Source organism: Ambystoma mexicanum, chromosome 8 (genome assembly GCF_040938575.1).
Source record: "Ambystoma mexicanum isolate Mex_15411 chromosome 8, UKY_AmexF1_1, whole genome shotgun sequence".
NCBI classification, from domain to species: domain Eukaryota; kingdom Metazoa; phylum Chordata; class Amphibia; order Caudata; family Ambystomatidae; genus Ambystoma; species Ambystoma mexicanum.
In genome coordinates, this window is record NC_090929.1 from 1,687,110,035 (window position 1) to 1,687,126,716 (window position 16,682).

Below are 16,682 nucleotides of genomic sequence, written 5' to 3' on the forward strand. Positions count from 1 at the left end.
GTAGACAATGCAGAAGGTTTTAAATTTAATCCTTGCATTCACTGGGAGCCAATGGAGAGATTTCAGAGCTGAGAGATACGATCCCATGGCTTGAGGCAAAGGACATGTCTCACAGTCCTGTTCTGGATTAGTTACAGAGGGCGAAGAGTAGAGGCAGGTAGATATAGAAAGAGGCTGTTACAATAATCCAACGTAGAGGAAAGCAGAGCTTGGGAGACAGTGAGCTTTTGGGGGAAGGAGAGGAAAGGAAGAGTGCCTCTGAAGAGGTGCAATAGGAAGTTTGACTTTTTAGAGACCTCAGAGATGTGGGTGGAGAAGGAAAGTGTGGAGTCAAAGATGACCCAGAGGTTCTTAGCCTCACACGTGGAGATAGGAGGATGGCCAAGCGAGGCCGGCCAGAGAGTGGAAAGGATGGAGAAGGGTTGCTGATGAGGAGGATCTCTGTCTTCCTGGCATTCAGACAAAGATCATTGGCGGCACACCAATCTTGAATGGCAGTTAGGCAATCAGCGATGAGGGAGAGAGTGGAGGTCGCCGAGGGCAGCCTGAAAATGAGTTGAGTGTCGTCAGCGTAGCACTGGAAATTTGAGCACAGAGTGGCAATGCAGTGGGCCAGAGTTGCCAGATATAGGTTGAAATACCAGGACGAGAGGTTAGACCCCTGGGGAACACCACAGGTAGAAAGGATGATAGAGGATAGGAAGGACCCCAGTTGAACCTGGGAGGGTCGATCAAAGAGGAAAGAGGTCAGCCAGGCCAGAGCCTGATCAGTGATACCCAGGTTATCACAGAGACGGTTGAGCAGGATGGTATAGTTGACTGTGTTGAAGGCAGAAGAGAGATCGAGTAGGATGAGGACAGAGAGAATGTTAGAGTCAAGATCGGAGAGCAAATCTTCACGGATGTTCAGGAGAGCAGTTTCCGTGCTTCTGACTGCTCTGAAACCAGACTGGTGGTCATAGAGACAGCCAACAGAATCAGAATGAAGGTTAAGCTGAGAGATGGCCAGCTTTTTAAGGAGTTTGACCAGAAAGGGACTAATGGAGATTGGTGATGGTTAGCCGGACAGGAAGGATCAGCCTTGGGTTTCTTAAGAAGAGGATGCACAAGGGAGTGTTTCAGAGGGTAGTTGAAGAATCCTGAAGCAAAGGAATGGTTGAAAAAATCAGCAAGGGCTGGAGCGAGGGTGTCAATGTGGTCCTTGATGGTTTTAGAGGAACAGGGATGAACCTGTTTTGATGAGGCTTTCATAGATCTGACTTGTCTAGCGACCTCATCAGGGAAGAAGAGAGGAAAGGAACAGCAGGAGGGAGGGGGGCTGCTTAAAGGGGGGTCAGCAAGCAAAGACTGAGGGGGAATAGGAGGGGTAGGGGAGGAGAGGGTGGACAAGATGTCCTGGGTTTTTGAAATAAAGTGAGAGGCAAGGTCATTGCAGAGAGCTTGGGAGGTAAGAGGAGGGGTAGAGACTGCAGCAGGGTTGCCAGCTCCTTGCAGATTTCGAAGAGTTCAGCCGAGTTGTTAGATGCCACAACGACACAGGCTTGAATGTGGACTCTCTTCTTGGTGCGGACAGAGAGCCGGTATTGCCTTTGGAGCAGGCGACAGGACAGTTTGTCAGAGGAAATCAGGGAAGGTGGGGGCCAAAAATGTATTTAAAAAACACATGTAACAACCTAAACACTAGTAGCTGATAATATCTGACTGCTGCATAGCTGGTGGGGAAGAGTGATCTTATCATGCTTTTTGTCAGAAAGCCCGCCGATACAGGGGTTTAACCCCGGCCATGAAACTTAATATAATTCTAATGATAATGGTATTACAATGGGTCTTGAATTGGAATACAACTAATGTTATGAAAATATTACTTTACTCAGAGCAAACGTGTGATTGTGCTTTATGGGTTCTTGTAAATCCCAGTCTGTACTTTCTTAACTGGGTTCATGTTTCAGCACCTACAACATCTCCAGCCACGGCATCGACTCCAGTCACAGGATCGACTCCAGTCACAGCATCGACTCAAGTCACTGCATCGACTCCAGTCAGTAAACCCACTCCAGTGACAGGTAACTATCATACTCCTTTTATTTAAAGAGTAACAATACAATCTTCTTTCTTTTCCCTTAATGTATAACTCGTTTCTTTTTATTCCTGATGTTGCAACATTGACCTGCCATTGTCAGGCCCCTGGTGAATGGCTTTTTTTATCATGTATATGCCCAGGAAGAGAGAATGTGCCCAGGTAATGCAATGAGTCACATTCCAAACCTAGAGATGCCACAATGTTAGACTCATCACTAATGCCCCATTTCAAAATGGCCGCCATTCAGCTCCAAGAATTTTTACAATGCAAAACAATCCTACACTCAAGGCAATCTGTTTTCAGGCCAAATCACGGCACAGATACTGACTTACTAGATCTCCTATCACAAATGTTTAGCATTATGGATAAAAGCAGACATGGCCTACCAGATTACTATACCTGTCTTCTGCATTTCACCTTCTCAACCATGAACAGCTACTACAAACTCTAACCATCACAGGTTGTTGCTCCTTGAATGCAGTAAGTTGCATTTGTTCTTTCCTAAAGAATAGGATATCCCGGGGGCAACGGGATAGCGCTATATCTGATCCAGAGGAAATGACCTGTGGAGTCCCTCAGGGGGCATGCCTCTCTCCAGCTGTATTTAATATTTACAGCAAAACCCTCTCTGATATGCTCACAGATATGGGGGTACAATTCAACAACAACACGGACGACACCCAGCTACTGATGGAACTGAGTGGAGACTACATCAAAGACCTTGACAGACGTACACTCATTTGCAAGTCGATTGGTTGCTGGATGTCGTCCAACTGGATGTGTTTGAATGGATTAAAAACCAGGCTTCTGATCTTTGGATCCTCCCAGGCAAGATCTAAACTTTTGATCGCACTTGAACATAAATAGCAAGAAGATAGCAGTAACCGAAATAGTGAAAACACTGGCCATGTACTTTGAAGCTTCTTTGAGAACAGAGCCCCAATGCCGAAAACACAGAGAAAAGTTCACAATATCACCTAAGACTTCGGAGACAAATCAAACCATTTGTCTCTAGCAAAAATTGTGAAACCTTAGTGAGGGCAACAATCATGCCTGGAATCGATTATTGCAATGCACTTCTGTGCGTACCTAGCAAAGGCAGTATCCAATAACTGTCCAAAATATCCCAAGGAGAGAACATGTGCAAATCATAGGAAGGGTCTCCACTGACTCCCTGTAACAGCCAGAGTTCAATTCAAAATAAACACCCTGATCCATAAGTGCCTCTATGGTACAACCCCCTCCTATTTGAAAGAATGCCTGGTGTAAAATGAACCCCAAAGAAACTTACGCTCCAGTAACACCCTTTGCCTGGTGTGCCCGCGTATTAAACGGGCAAGAGGGACCTCCTTCTCTGCTCAAGCAGCGCTCACATGGGGGTCACTGCCCGTGGATCTACGGCAGCCAAGAGATCTCTCCAATTGTAAGAGACGTTTGTAGACTGACTTATTCAAGTGATCGCTAAACCCCTGACCGCCTGCCTGATCCCTTTTGTCTTGTCTCCTCTTTAATGTTGTCTCGTGTAAATGTTCGCCTTGATGCCTGTGGGCTTTCAGAGCATTACTAATAAATAAATAAAATACATGAAAAGTTTATGGAAGTTCAGATTTTGCTGGAATGTTTAGATCTTGAGCGAATCAGTTGCCCTCCAAATTTGGGGAACTTTCAAGACCAAGGTCAAAGGTTGCAATGAAAACTTCATGTTCCTACGAACATTGTAATGTGGGCTGAACTATCAAGAACCATAGAGTTGGGTAACCATACACATTGATTACCAGTGTCAAGATGCTCAGCTGGTGATGTATAAATACACCTGTTTTATGATGTTAACTAAGGCGTCACTACCACAACATCCTCTTATTCTAGGGTGGTGGTTACCACCCTATAGTTAAGGTGAAACCAATGAATATTTGACATTTGCAAACATTCTATTACCAATAGGTTCTGTCTCGTTGGGCGTATCTGGCTGAACCTTTCCCAAAAATTGCCAGTCGTGAGACCACAGCAAAGCAAATTGGGGAAAAGTTATGATATGATATGAAATGAGATGATATTTGATTTCTATCACGATCATACACAAGTGTTTCAGAGCGTGACAAGGCAAGGGAAGGGGAACCGGGGACAACAAAACAACAATCTTACTAGGCTCAGTGACACTGAGAAAGCGCAAGTGCATGGGAGAGGGGAGTGGAAAAGTGCATGGAAGAGGGGAGAAATGGACAGTACAAAGCAACGGAGAAACAGATACATTTTAATACATTAATAAATAATAAAGGCAACAAACAATAGTAGTGCAGCCAGCAAGAGGCAAGTGCTGGGTTTAAGTCAGCAGACAGGGTAGGTCTGATAAGTGCAGGAAGAAAAAGGGGGGGGACTGTATGGGTACAGATACAGACCCCGGTGCAAGAGGTGGCCTGGAGGCAGTGCTGGAGGGTGGCAGGGTGAGCAGGTACCTGGGCCCGGAGGACAGAGGGTGGCCAGGTGTACGGTGTCGAGGGAGAACAGAATCAGCAGGGGAGAGGGGGAAAAGGCAGAAGCAAAGAGGAAGGTCTTGAGGTGCTTTTGGAATCGGAGATGGTTCTCCTCAAGTTTTAGAGTGGTTGGGAGGCTGTTCCAGAGAGAGGCCCCAGCCGAAGACAGAGATCAACCTCCAGCTCGTTTCTTTGGAAAATGACTGACCCTGAGGGAGTTAGAGGTAGAGGAGCGGCGAGCTCGAGAGGGGAGGTATTTGCAGAGGGATAGCTGAAGGTATTTTGGACCCAGGCCTCAGAAAGCCTTCTGGACAATGCAGAGGGTTTTAAATGTAATCCTTGCATCCACTGGAAGCCAGTGAAGGGATTCCAGAGCTGTAGAGATATGATTACAGGGCTTGAGGCCAAGGACACGTCTCGCAGTCCTGTTCTGGATAAGTTGTAAAGGGCGGAGATTGGAGGCAGGTAGATTTAGAAAGAGGCTGTTGCAGTAATCCAACCTAGAGAGAACTAGGGCTCGGGAGACAGTGAGCTTCTGGGAGAAGGAGAGGAAAGGCACAGTACCTCTGAGGAGGTGCAGTAGGAAGTTTGACTTGTTTGAGACATCAGCGATGTGGGCGGAGAAGGAAAGTGTGGAATCAAAGGTGACCCCAATGTTCTTAGCCTCGCAGATGGGATAGGAGGAGGGCCAAGGGAGGCCGGCCAGAGAGTGAGGGGAAAGGAAGGTGAAGGTGTGCCGATGAGGAGGATCTCTGTCTTGCTGGCATTCAGACAAAGATACTTGGCTGCACATCAATCTTAATGGCAGTTAGGCAATCAGAGATGAGAGAAGGAGAGGCGGTGGCAGAGGGCAGCCTGAAAATGAGTTCAGTGTTGTCCGCATAGCAGTGGAATTTTCAATACAAAATGGCAATGCAGTGGCGAGAGTTGCCAGATCGAGACGGTAGACCACTGGGGAACACCACAAGTGGAGAGGAAAATAGATTATAGGAAAGACCGAAGTTGGACCTTGGAGGGTTGATCAGAGAAGAAAGTTGTTGAATGGTTCAAAGGTTATTCAGCATTAACAAATGTTGTTTTATACAATGCCCATTCATTTGCGTAAGGGCAAAAGGGGCATATTTTAGACGCATTCACAGTGAAAACCACTGAGTGGATTTTCACGAAAAAGGAAACAAGTAGGACGGAGGGGTGTAGTTGTGCCTTTTGGTGGTTTAGTATAAATCTGTCCAATACTTTTAATTTGATGGGTGCCCTGGGGATCAAAGGTCTTCAAGTATCTCACATGATATATTTCTTGAAGCGTAAGGAGTGTTTTTTTTCCAGAAATAAAATGTCACTGCCATCTTTGATGATTGTGAGAATGTGCTTCGGAAAGCAAATTTGGTCCGCAGGTCACAAAGTCGGAAGCTCCACTCACAACACTTTCCACTTCTGTGTGCAACCTTTTGTGCGCAAGTCTTCCGTCTATGTGGCCTACTGACCTGTCAAGGGTTTTGACCCATGTTGAATCAATAGACTGGGTAGATGTGGGGATGAGCGGTCGCCGCCCATTATTCGATCCCAGAACAAACTAAATCAATAGACTGGGTGGATGTGGGGATGAGCTGTTGCCGCCCACATTCACCCCAGAATCCAGGAGAACTGTGCAGTTTGCGCACACCAAAATGGTCACCTAATCTGCCACCCACCAGTGCAAAGAAAGGTGGTTCTGTTCAAAATCCATTTTTTTATGTCAAAAAGTTGATAAAATCATGGGCACAAGACCACTCTAAAGATACAACCTTCTTGTGGGGGGTTCCACATCACCACTCTACTGTAAAGATGCCATCAAAACAATGTTAAGCAAGGGTCCTCTACTATCAAGCAAAAGACCACTCTATTGAAATGCATTAATTGAAGACAGATCCCAAAAATGGGTGCAGTACGAGCTTTGTCCACAAACCGGCGCTAGCGGTCTAAACTCTGACAGTAGGACTGTATCTCAGGAGTGCAAGAGGATCCAGCGTAACTGGGACTTCAAAGCCTGTTGGTTAATTAAAAATCTTAGCCACCTGCTGTTCCCGGAGGCCCTGAGGCTGAGATCTCTTAACACCCCAGAGACTCACAACAGGAGGCATGATATCACATGGCCCTTCTGAGTGAGAGGGAGGGGGTTTCCCCTTCAGCCTGGAGGAGAGAGACAATAGCCCCTTTCAGTTGAATGGGGTATGTTAATTTTGAATGTTGTCTGTAAACAGAGAGCTGCCTGTGAGCAGAGACATGTGATCCCTGACCCACCCAGCTTCAAGGGCGGGCCAGACTTGAGTGTGGATTCCTATTGCAGCAAATATATATTTTATAGAAACATTCATAACTTATTGCCACCAAATGACAGGAATGTACAACTTTGAGATTCTTAGTATGAAAAATGCCCGCACGATTTGAGTCCAAACTCCAATTTCTACGGTGTTCTAGGGTGAAACCCTGCTATTTATTGATCTTACAGACACCGGGTTTATGCTAGAATCCTAGTAAATTACTGGAATGTATGTAGAAGGAGGGTGTACACTGGTGTAATTTTTGATACAGATTTAACATTGGTAAACCAATTAAAAACGAAATTAAGTTGTCATTTTTTAATGCAAGCCCCCAGGAAGATCAGGGTCGGACAAGCATGGACCATAAGGAATCTGTAATATGTACATGTAATTTCAACAAATTGTGTATCTAGGAAATATGTATTTGGGTCAGAAATAGATTTCTGTGCAATTTGACAAGGGGAGGTTCCTCTGACCATAAAACCTACAGCATCACTCTGACATTCCATTTCTTCCCCCCAATCAAGGGAGAGAGGAAAGCTTGGCCAATGATAAGTGAGAGGGGCAGGTTTAGCTAGGCCCAGGCACATACCCATTTCAAAACACATAAAAAGGAACATTGAAACTCAGGTAGGGACATTCACTTTCCACTTTCTTGTGGGACGCTTTGCCGGGAGACTTCAGACTTCACATCCAGAGATCCAGACTTCAAATCCATCAATCTCCAGAGACCAGAAATTAACTCCAGAATTTGTAGCAGAGAGGCCTGAATCCACAAGCTGAATCCTCTTCAGCAGGCCCAAAACCAACCAAACTATTCAACAGCCGGGCGAGCTGTTTGAATTCTTTGCCAAGAAATTTTGCAAGAACCTGTAGCAGTATCCAGAAAGCAGTGCTGTATCCGGAAACAGAGAGAACCAGAGACCAGACGCTGTGAGCAGAACCGCCAGAAGTCCCGTTCAACCTGTTGACCAGATCCGTGACGAGGCCCAGTCCTGTCCAAAATCTAGTGTGAGTACCCAGCTAGCACTGTGCTAAAACCAATCTCTTAGTGTAAAATAATCTAATTAAAACTATTTTAACCTATTTAGAACTACCTCATAGGAATCGTGTGTGTCATTCTGTCCTTTTTAAAGCTGAAAACTGTCATCTGCCATTTTGAACTTTTAATTTCAAATCCGAAAAACTACCTTCACAAAATCGTCCGTATCTCCGGAACCGTTTGTCCTAGGAACTGTCATTTTAAAGCTTAGAATCTACGCTTTCCAACGAACCTAGAACCGACTTCCTACTCCTTATAGTGCCTCTGTAATTACGCTCGACACACGTGACTAATTTGCCGCGATTTGACATTTGCAATCATTCCAGCCACGTGTGAAAATATTTGCCTTTGCTTCCATCCTTGAAATTCGTTTTTAACCTGCTAATTACTCATAGAGCATTGCTAAAGTGAGCCTGAACTAATACCAACTAGCTATCACTCACCCTGAACCTCTACAGGGAATTAAAATCAATTTTAGCATCATTCACTTCATTGCCACCACATTCAAAGCATTTTGGGCCTGTGTTTTAAAATCATACCTGTTTTTCTCTAAGCTTGCTAGGGGGGGACTGAATTTCGTATTGTATTTGATTGCATTACTGAGAACTGTGTGCTCTCCTTTCCATCTCCTTATATTGCATAAAGGGGGGGAGTGAATTGTCAAGGAAAAGTGATTACATTGTCTTTTGTTGAAGCCATATCCAGTTATTTTCTGAACTGCATTTCATTCATCATTGCATTGTCCTTGAAGCCATAAAGGCATTCTCTACCGCCTTATTTTTCTTTTCCTAAAGCAACCAAGAACTGTGCTACTGTAGGATTACCTATTGCTGATTACTGCTCATATTCACAAGTGTGCTATCCATTATCAATTTATTTATAGAGTGTGATATATATATATATATATATATATATATATATATATATATATATATATATATATATATATATATATATATATAGTTTATTTTTTCAAATAAACCTTTTAAATTTGCAAAACAAATCTACTTCTTGGCTCAGTGGGGTCAGGGGGATTCTAAGAGAGGGGTGTTATACAATGGTTCATCATCCAGATTATAACTTGCCATAAAAATATATAAATAAGGGCTTCCCTTGGGCATCCCAGACAAGGCACTGACTTAGTGGGATTGCTTGATTGGAGTCAATTACAGACCGCAAACCAATTGATAAATCAGTGTACAAAAAAAGTGAACAGGTAGCTTAAATGGAGATTTAGTTTGCTATGTTAATGTACATTCTTTTTAATCTCAAACAGTAATCTACATGCTGCAAAGGACTCTCTACTACAGAACATTAACCAACAAACTATAAAAAACAATTATGTTTCAGAATTTAAAAAAAAACGCCAGAAAGTTCAGGGAAAAGTTAAAGAACATTTGGTAAGATTCACTAATTAGATAAACAGGTTCTACAATAAATGTACAATAAATGTATCAACTGGATTAATATTCAACTACTGCTTTTACCAACATTGAAGTTATATATTTTAGCATTTCTACTGATGATGCTAGTTATGATAAAAAAAAGTTCATTATTTAGAGAACTTGTTTTGTCTTTTTTAGTTGAACTTTTAGAATACATGTCTGCGTATAGAAACTATTCTTTTTCTTTTTTCCTTATGAACTTAGATATGTAAACGTTGGTGAAATCGTTTCCTCAGGACAGTAGAAATTGGCTTGTATTCATTGTGAAAGATAGAGAGAGCGAGAGAGAGAGAGAGAGAGAGAGAGAGAGAGAGAGAGAGAGAGAGAGAGGGAGAGAGAGAGAGCGAGAGAGAGAGAGAGAGAGAGAGAAAGAAAGTGGACATATGGATAGGGAAAGGGAAGACACATGGATCAAACAAGACAGTGGCACAGAGAGAGAGTCAGACTGTGACTGACTGAGAGGCTGTGTCTGAGACAGTCAAACTAGGATGAAGGACAACAATGAAGGAGAAGGAATGTGAAGGACTGTAAAAAAGGCAGACTATGACAAAGGATCTGTGATGAAGGTGAAAGCATAAGAGGAAGATGAGGGACTCTGAAGGACTGACAAAGGAGGAAGACTGTAAGGAAGAAGATATTTGATGGACAAAGACTGTGACAAAGGAGAAGGACTGTGATGAAGGACTGTAAAAAAATACAGGGATGAAGGACGATGGCAGAGAAAAAGGACTATCATGAAGGTCCTTCAAAAAATAGAAGGAAAAACTTTGATAAAGGAAAATGATTCTCACGTAGGTGATGGCCTTTAATGAAGGCATATGACTGTCATTAAGTACTGTGGTGAAGGAAAAGGACTCTGACGAAGGACTGCGGGGATGGAGAAACACTGCCTCCCAACACCTTTACTCTTCTCTTGCTTCTCTGTGGCATTGTTTCGACCACAAGGCGGCACATTTACGCCGAAACCAAAAACAGAAACATATTATGTATACACTACGCTTCCTTGGATGCACACTTTTACAATGTCTCCTTTCTAGAGGAGAACTGTGATGAAGAAAGACTGCAAGAAGGAGAGGCCTATGATGAAGTACTGTAATGAACGAGGGCTGGGATGATGAAGTACTGTAATGAATGAGGACTGGGATGATGAAGTACTGTAATGAACGAGGACTGGGATGAAGTAGAGGTCTATGATGAAGTACTGTAATGAAAGAAGACTGTGATGAAGGAGAGGCCTATGATTTGTATTTGTATTTGTATTTTATTGATTTATAAAGCGCCTTACGCCAAAACGCTGTACATAGAACAACATGATACATAAAACATGATCGATAAACTGTTGAAGCATAACAATATGAATCAATCAAACAACAAAACAATGGAAAGAGCAATTAACTGAAGGGGAGGGAGGAAAAGGGAGATGGGACAGGTTGGGGGTGAAGTGAGAAGGAAATGGTCAGCAGACCGGAGGGAACGGGAGCGGGAGTAGAAGGAGAGAAGGGAGGCGAGATAAGATGGGGCAAGACCATGAAGAGATTTGAAGACAAGACAGAGAAATTGAAATTTAATTTGGGAGTGAAAAGGAAGCCAGCCAAGGTAGGAGAGAGAGGAAGAGATGGAATCACGGGAGGTAAGGAGACAGAGGGTGCGAACAGCAGAGTGGCAGATGGATTTAAGAGGGCAAGGTGAGAAGTAGGAAGTCCAAAGAGTAAGGAAGAGCAGTAGAAGAGGCGGGAGAAGATAAGGGAGGAGATTAAGAGTTTAGTAGCGTGGAAAGTAAGAGAGGGGCGGATTTTGCGAATGTTGAAGAGGTGGAAGCGGCAGGAGCGAGAAGTGAGGGAGATGTGTTGGGAGAAGGAGAGAGAGGAGTCGAAGAGAATGCCTAAGTTACGAGCCTGAGAAGAGATAGGGAGGTTGGAGGGAGGGAAGTGAATGAAAGGGGGAGGAGAGGGAGGGGCAAGAGAGTTAGAGGGAAAAAATAAGACTTCAGTCTTGTCGGTGTTGAGAGAGAGAAATCGGGAAGATGATGAAGTACTGTAATGAACGAGGACTGTGACGAAGGAGAGGCCTATGATGAAGTATTGTAACAAACGAGGACTGTGATGAAGGAGAAGGCCTATGATGAAGTATTGTAACAAACGAGGACTGTGATGAAGGAGAGGCCTATGATGAAGTACTGTAATGAACGAGGACTGTGATGAAGTAGATGCCTATGATGAAGTATTGTAATGAACGAGGACTGTGATGAAGGCGAGGCCTATGATGAAGTACTGTAACGAACAAGGACTGTGACGAAGGAGAGGCCTATGATGAAGTATTGTAACAAACGAGGACTGTGATGAAGGAGAAGGCCTATGATGAAGTGTTGTAACAAACGAGGACTGTGATGAAGGAGAGGCCTATGATGAAGTATTGTAACGAACGAGGACTGTGATGAAGGAGAGGCCTATGATGAAGTATTGTAACGAACGAGGACTGTGATGAAGTAGAGGCCTATGATGAAGTATTGTAATGAACGAGGACTGTGATGAAGGCGAGGCCTATGATGAACTACTGTAACGAACGAGGACTGTGACGAAGGAGAGGCCTATGATGAAGTATTGTAACAAATGAGGACTGTGATGAAGGAGAAGGCCTATGATGAAGTATTGTAACAAACGAGGACTGTGATGAAGGAGAGGCCTATGATGAAGTATTGTAACGAACGAGGACTGTGATGAAGGAGAGGCCTATGATGAAGTATTGTAATGAACGAGGACTGGGATGAAGGAGAGATCTATGATGAAGTACTGTAATGAACGAGGACTGTGACGAAGTAGAGGTCTAAGATGAAGTACTGTAATGGACGAGATTTGTGACAAAGGAGAAGTACTATATCAAGGTCTCACGAAGGAAAAGGACTGTGGTGAATGTTTCTCTGTAGAATTGTTTTAGTGACCAGGCGGCGCGTTTATGCGCCAAAACCAACAGCATAGGATGCCTACACTAAGCTTTGATGCACGCACACTGGGAAGGAAACAATAAATAAATTAAAATGTTTCCTTAAACAAACCCATAAACCCAAAACAAAGATATATTAGCAAAGCTAGCTTTGCCAACTTTCAGACAAAACTAAAACTTTTTGTGAACAAAGGTTTAATAGTTCGGGCTGTCTGCCTGAGCAAAACGTGTGTATCTTTCACTATTCAAAACAAATGCAAAATGCAGCAACACACTTTTCATTGGAGCTGCATAACATTTCAGTTGTCGGTTGGATGTACACCAAAGTAATAAGCTATGGGCATTGTGCAAAACGTTTATGCAATGAAGTTTCACCTTAGATTCAGGGAGACAACCTTTATCCAAGTGCGGGGAAATGCTTTCTCCTCGCCAAAACCATCAGGCAGCACTCTAAAAGAGATTGCTGGAGGCTACTTTAATGTGGGGCCAGGAAAGGATTGTAAGGATAATTCTTTAGTATAATATCCTGTAGTTCCAGTTTTACCAATCTGACACTTTGTAATTGGTTGCAAGGAATGTATGTGGAGTAACATGCAATGGAGTGCACACTGGAAGTGACACAGCAGATTGGTTTCAAAATCTCTCTGTGTGTAGGTTGTCTTCCTAGAGCACTGGATTCAGCACTGTCCATTCCTCCAAAAAGCAGTCCATGCAAACCCGCTCTGGGGGGCTTAGCGACCAGAATAGATAATCAAGATTGGGAATGAGTTGTCAAGATTGTGTTCTCTGACCGTACACCTTCACACATTGCTGGTTGGGTTATAAAACCATTCTGTTTTACCCACTTAACTTAATTTTGTGGATTTGCAGCTAACATTTAACACACTGATTTTTCTGTTTTTCCAGGGATTAGCCCCGTCCGCCTCGTGGATGGTGGCAACGAATGTGAGGGTCGTGTTGAGGTCTTCTACAATAACTCCTGGGAGTCGGTGTGTGACACCTACTGGAACCACTTTAATGCAGAGGTGGTGTGCAGACAGCTCGGGTGTGGAATGGTGCACTCTGCTCCTAAGAATGCCTATTTTGGACAGGGCGATGGACGGATTCTCCTGGACTACGTGAACTGTCACGGGGACGAGCCCAGCTTACTGCAATGCCGTCACATCGGGTTCTACAACAATACGTGTGGTCACTACAACGACGCAGGGGTCATCTGCTTAGGTAAGCGTGCAGTCTCCTACACCAGGTGCCACCATACTGAGGCTACAAAGACCTGATGTGGACAGAGATTGACATCAATTAATTTCTTTGCAGTTCCAGTTTGTTATGTCACTTTAATTAGATCTTTTCTACAGTAGATCACAGATCTTCATATTGGGCCACAGTACTGCATTGCCCCATTGCATCCTCTGGAATAAAGCTTGCTAGACAGCCTTCTAGGAAGACCTCATTGGGCCTCATTAGGACCCTGGCGGAGAGGGTGTTACGCCAGCGTAGTGCATGGCGTACCTCTCCGCCATACTACGAGTTCCCGTAGCGCCATGGAGGTTTTCTCCGCCTGGTTTTACCAGCCGGAGAAAACCATGGCGCTACGGGACCTCGTTGTTAATTACGCCACCGTATTTTACGGTGGCGTAATTAACTCCTTCCCCACTCCCATTATACCCTATGGGGCAAAAATGGGAATGGGGAAGGGCAGAATGGGGATTGGGGATTTACCGCTCCGCCGAGGTCGGAATGGGGCGGTAAATCCGCCAACCCCCATGGCGCTATCGGCGGCTTTCCGCCATGCTTCGCGGTGCATTTAGCACCGCGAAGTCCGCCTGGGTCCTAATGAGGCCCATTGACTTCATTCATTGAAAAGTGGCTCATTTGAATGTTTGTGCACTTTCAGTGCAACAACTAAAATCCCTTTCCACTCCTTGTTGAATTCAGATTCAGCATGTGTGAGTCCATGTTACCCACTTTATGCCCCGCTGGCATTTCCATGATGACACTCTTTGTGCCCACGCTCTGTCATACTCTTCTCACCTCTAAATTTGATATTTGGCCCAACCACAATGTTCTCCTTTTGACAGGACTGGCTCTGTGACAATAAGAGGGATTATCATCTCTTTATTTTAAATAAATATTTGTATAGGGTATTTGTAATTCACCTATACACAATGGGGGTCATTATGAGTTGGCCGGTTCGGATTTAACAGTGCCGGTAAAACCATAACGGTACTGTTTACCGGACTGGCACATTCTGACCCGCGATCCCAGAAACACCATCACTGCAAAGCGACCAGCAATGCGCAACACAGGGCACATTACGAGTAGCACGGACACAGGAACACTGCTATGACAATGGCGTAAACAATGTGAACCGGCACGGCATGCCCGGCACGGCGGACATAGCGTTAAACAGTAGCAGGTGAGCTGAATCAGACCCCAGGTGTGCAAAATGAGGCCAGCTGCACATCATAGGCCAATGGGAGCCTACAAAAGTGCCACACCCACACCCAGACCACCTTCCAACACAACCATGCTGTCAGCCGCCGTAGCAGCATTTGGGTTTAGGAACCTGCAAGCAGCAGTGCACATTGAGGCAGCACTGGGGCAGAGGAGGAGGAGGAGGTGCAGGCGCAGGAGGCAAGTCTTGAACCCGGTGCCCATCCCAAAGATAAATGTGCAGCAGGCACCACCCTGCAGGCACCCAGCAATACCCCGCATCAGGGCCTCACCCTGGAATATTACCCCAGGTCAAATCCACACATTATACCGTCTTGACCGGGCCTCAATTTATTTATTTATTTATTTATTTTGGATTTATAAAGCACCCAGCGGCCCTGAGGCATTGTGGCGCTGTTACAGGATATTCACTTAATACAAGTTAAGACAGATTTAGAAGCAGTAATATAAGTTGTGACAGATATTTCATAGGCAATAGTACAGGTTAAAATGACAGTGCTCAGGTTGTTCCGAGGTTACAGAGGAACAGTATTAGAGGCAGCACATTTTGGCAAATGTTCTAGTTAAATAGCTTTGTTTTTAGCACCTTCCTAAATATTGGGAGCGATTGTTCATTTCTTAAGCTGAGCGGGAGCGCATTCCAGGCTTTTCGGGCTAAGACTTCAAAACTGGTGCCTTAGCCCTGTTGAAAGCTGGGACTGAGAGTATTGGTCACGTTTTGGTCTATAGGCCGGGGCCTGGTGTATTCTTTCTGCTAGATATGCCGGGGCGGTCTCGGCCAGTCATTTGTGCATAATTGTGAGGCCCTTGAACGTTATGCATTCTTTGATAGGGAGCCAGTGGGCGTCTTTTCTGGCCTGGGAGATGTGCTCTCTCCTAGGGATGCTTAGGGCAGCTCTAAGGGAGCTGTTTTGTGCAATTTGTAATCTATTAATGTTATTTGCAGATGTGCCTAGGAGTAGGATGTTACAATAGTCGAGAGCTGTGCCAATTGTGACTCTAGCAATGTTAAGGCAATTATTTGGCGATATTTGATGTTTAACTGTATTTAGGATTTTAGTAGTGAGTGCAGCTGATGATGAGATGGCACTGACTTGTCTGTCCATTGATAAGGTGGAGTCCAGATATACACCGAGAGTTTTCACTGCCGTAGAGGCTGTGATAACCAAGTTCTCAATACTGAAGGAGCTGTATTTGTTGTCTAGTTTTTTTAGGGATTATTTTGGGCCTACCAGTAGGATGTCTGTCTTTTCCCCATTTAAACAGAGACCATTGGCTGCCATCCAAGCCTGGATGTGTGCATATGTCTTCTGGAGGGTGTTGAGGTCTTGTTCATAGTTTCCTGTTAGGGGGAGAAGAATTTGAGTGCCGTCGGCATAGTTGGTAAAAGCTATGCTGAAATCTTCTAGGTCGCTCAACAGGGGAACGGTGAATAGATTGTAGAGAGTGGGGGAAGTACATGATCCCTGTGGCACTCCGCATTCAATGGGGGATGTAGATACTGAGGCCTGGTCGGAGAATAGCTCGGCCCTTCAGGAAGGAGGTGATCCTTGCGGTAGCTTCTTGTGAGAAGTGAGCAGTGTCAGTGAGATTTTTACACAGGATCTTGTGGTTGTTACCAAGTCAAAGGCCGCCGAGAGATCCAACAGAAGGAGGAGTGAGGATTTGCCTTTGTCCATGGCTTTGAGTAGTTTATTTTTAAGGTCTAGTAGGGCTGATTCCGTACCATGGCGCGGTGTCCATCGTCACTCTGATTGAAGAGGACATCAGCAGCCGCATTGGCATCTGGACTGCAATCCCCCCCCTGCTGAAGGTAGTCTCGGTACTGCATTTCCTCGGCACCGGAACCTATCAGCACACTGTTGGGGAGCTGCACGGGCTGTCACAATACTGTTTTTCTAGAATATTGGTCCGGGTACTGGATGCACTGCTGCGCCATGTGTCAGAGTA

The 16,682-nt window shown here is 44.6% G+C and overlaps 1 protein-coding gene across 1 annotated transcript in view; it reads left to right on the forward strand.

Moving 5' to 3' along the window:
• Nucleotides 1-14,370, forward strand: part of LOC138473453 (deleted in malignant brain tumors 1 protein-like) — a 79,230-nt gene extending 64,860 nt beyond the window's left edge. The window contains exons 7-8 of the mRNA XM_069612104.1: nucleotides 13,185-13,499; nucleotides 14,357-14,370. Of these exons, the coding sequence (XP_069468205.1) occupies nucleotides 13,185-13,499; nucleotides 14,357-14,370 (329 nt within the window). The remainder of the gene's footprint in view (nucleotides 1-13,184; nucleotides 13,500-14,356) is intronic.
• Nucleotides 14,371-16,682: the final 2,312 nt, after the last annotated feature.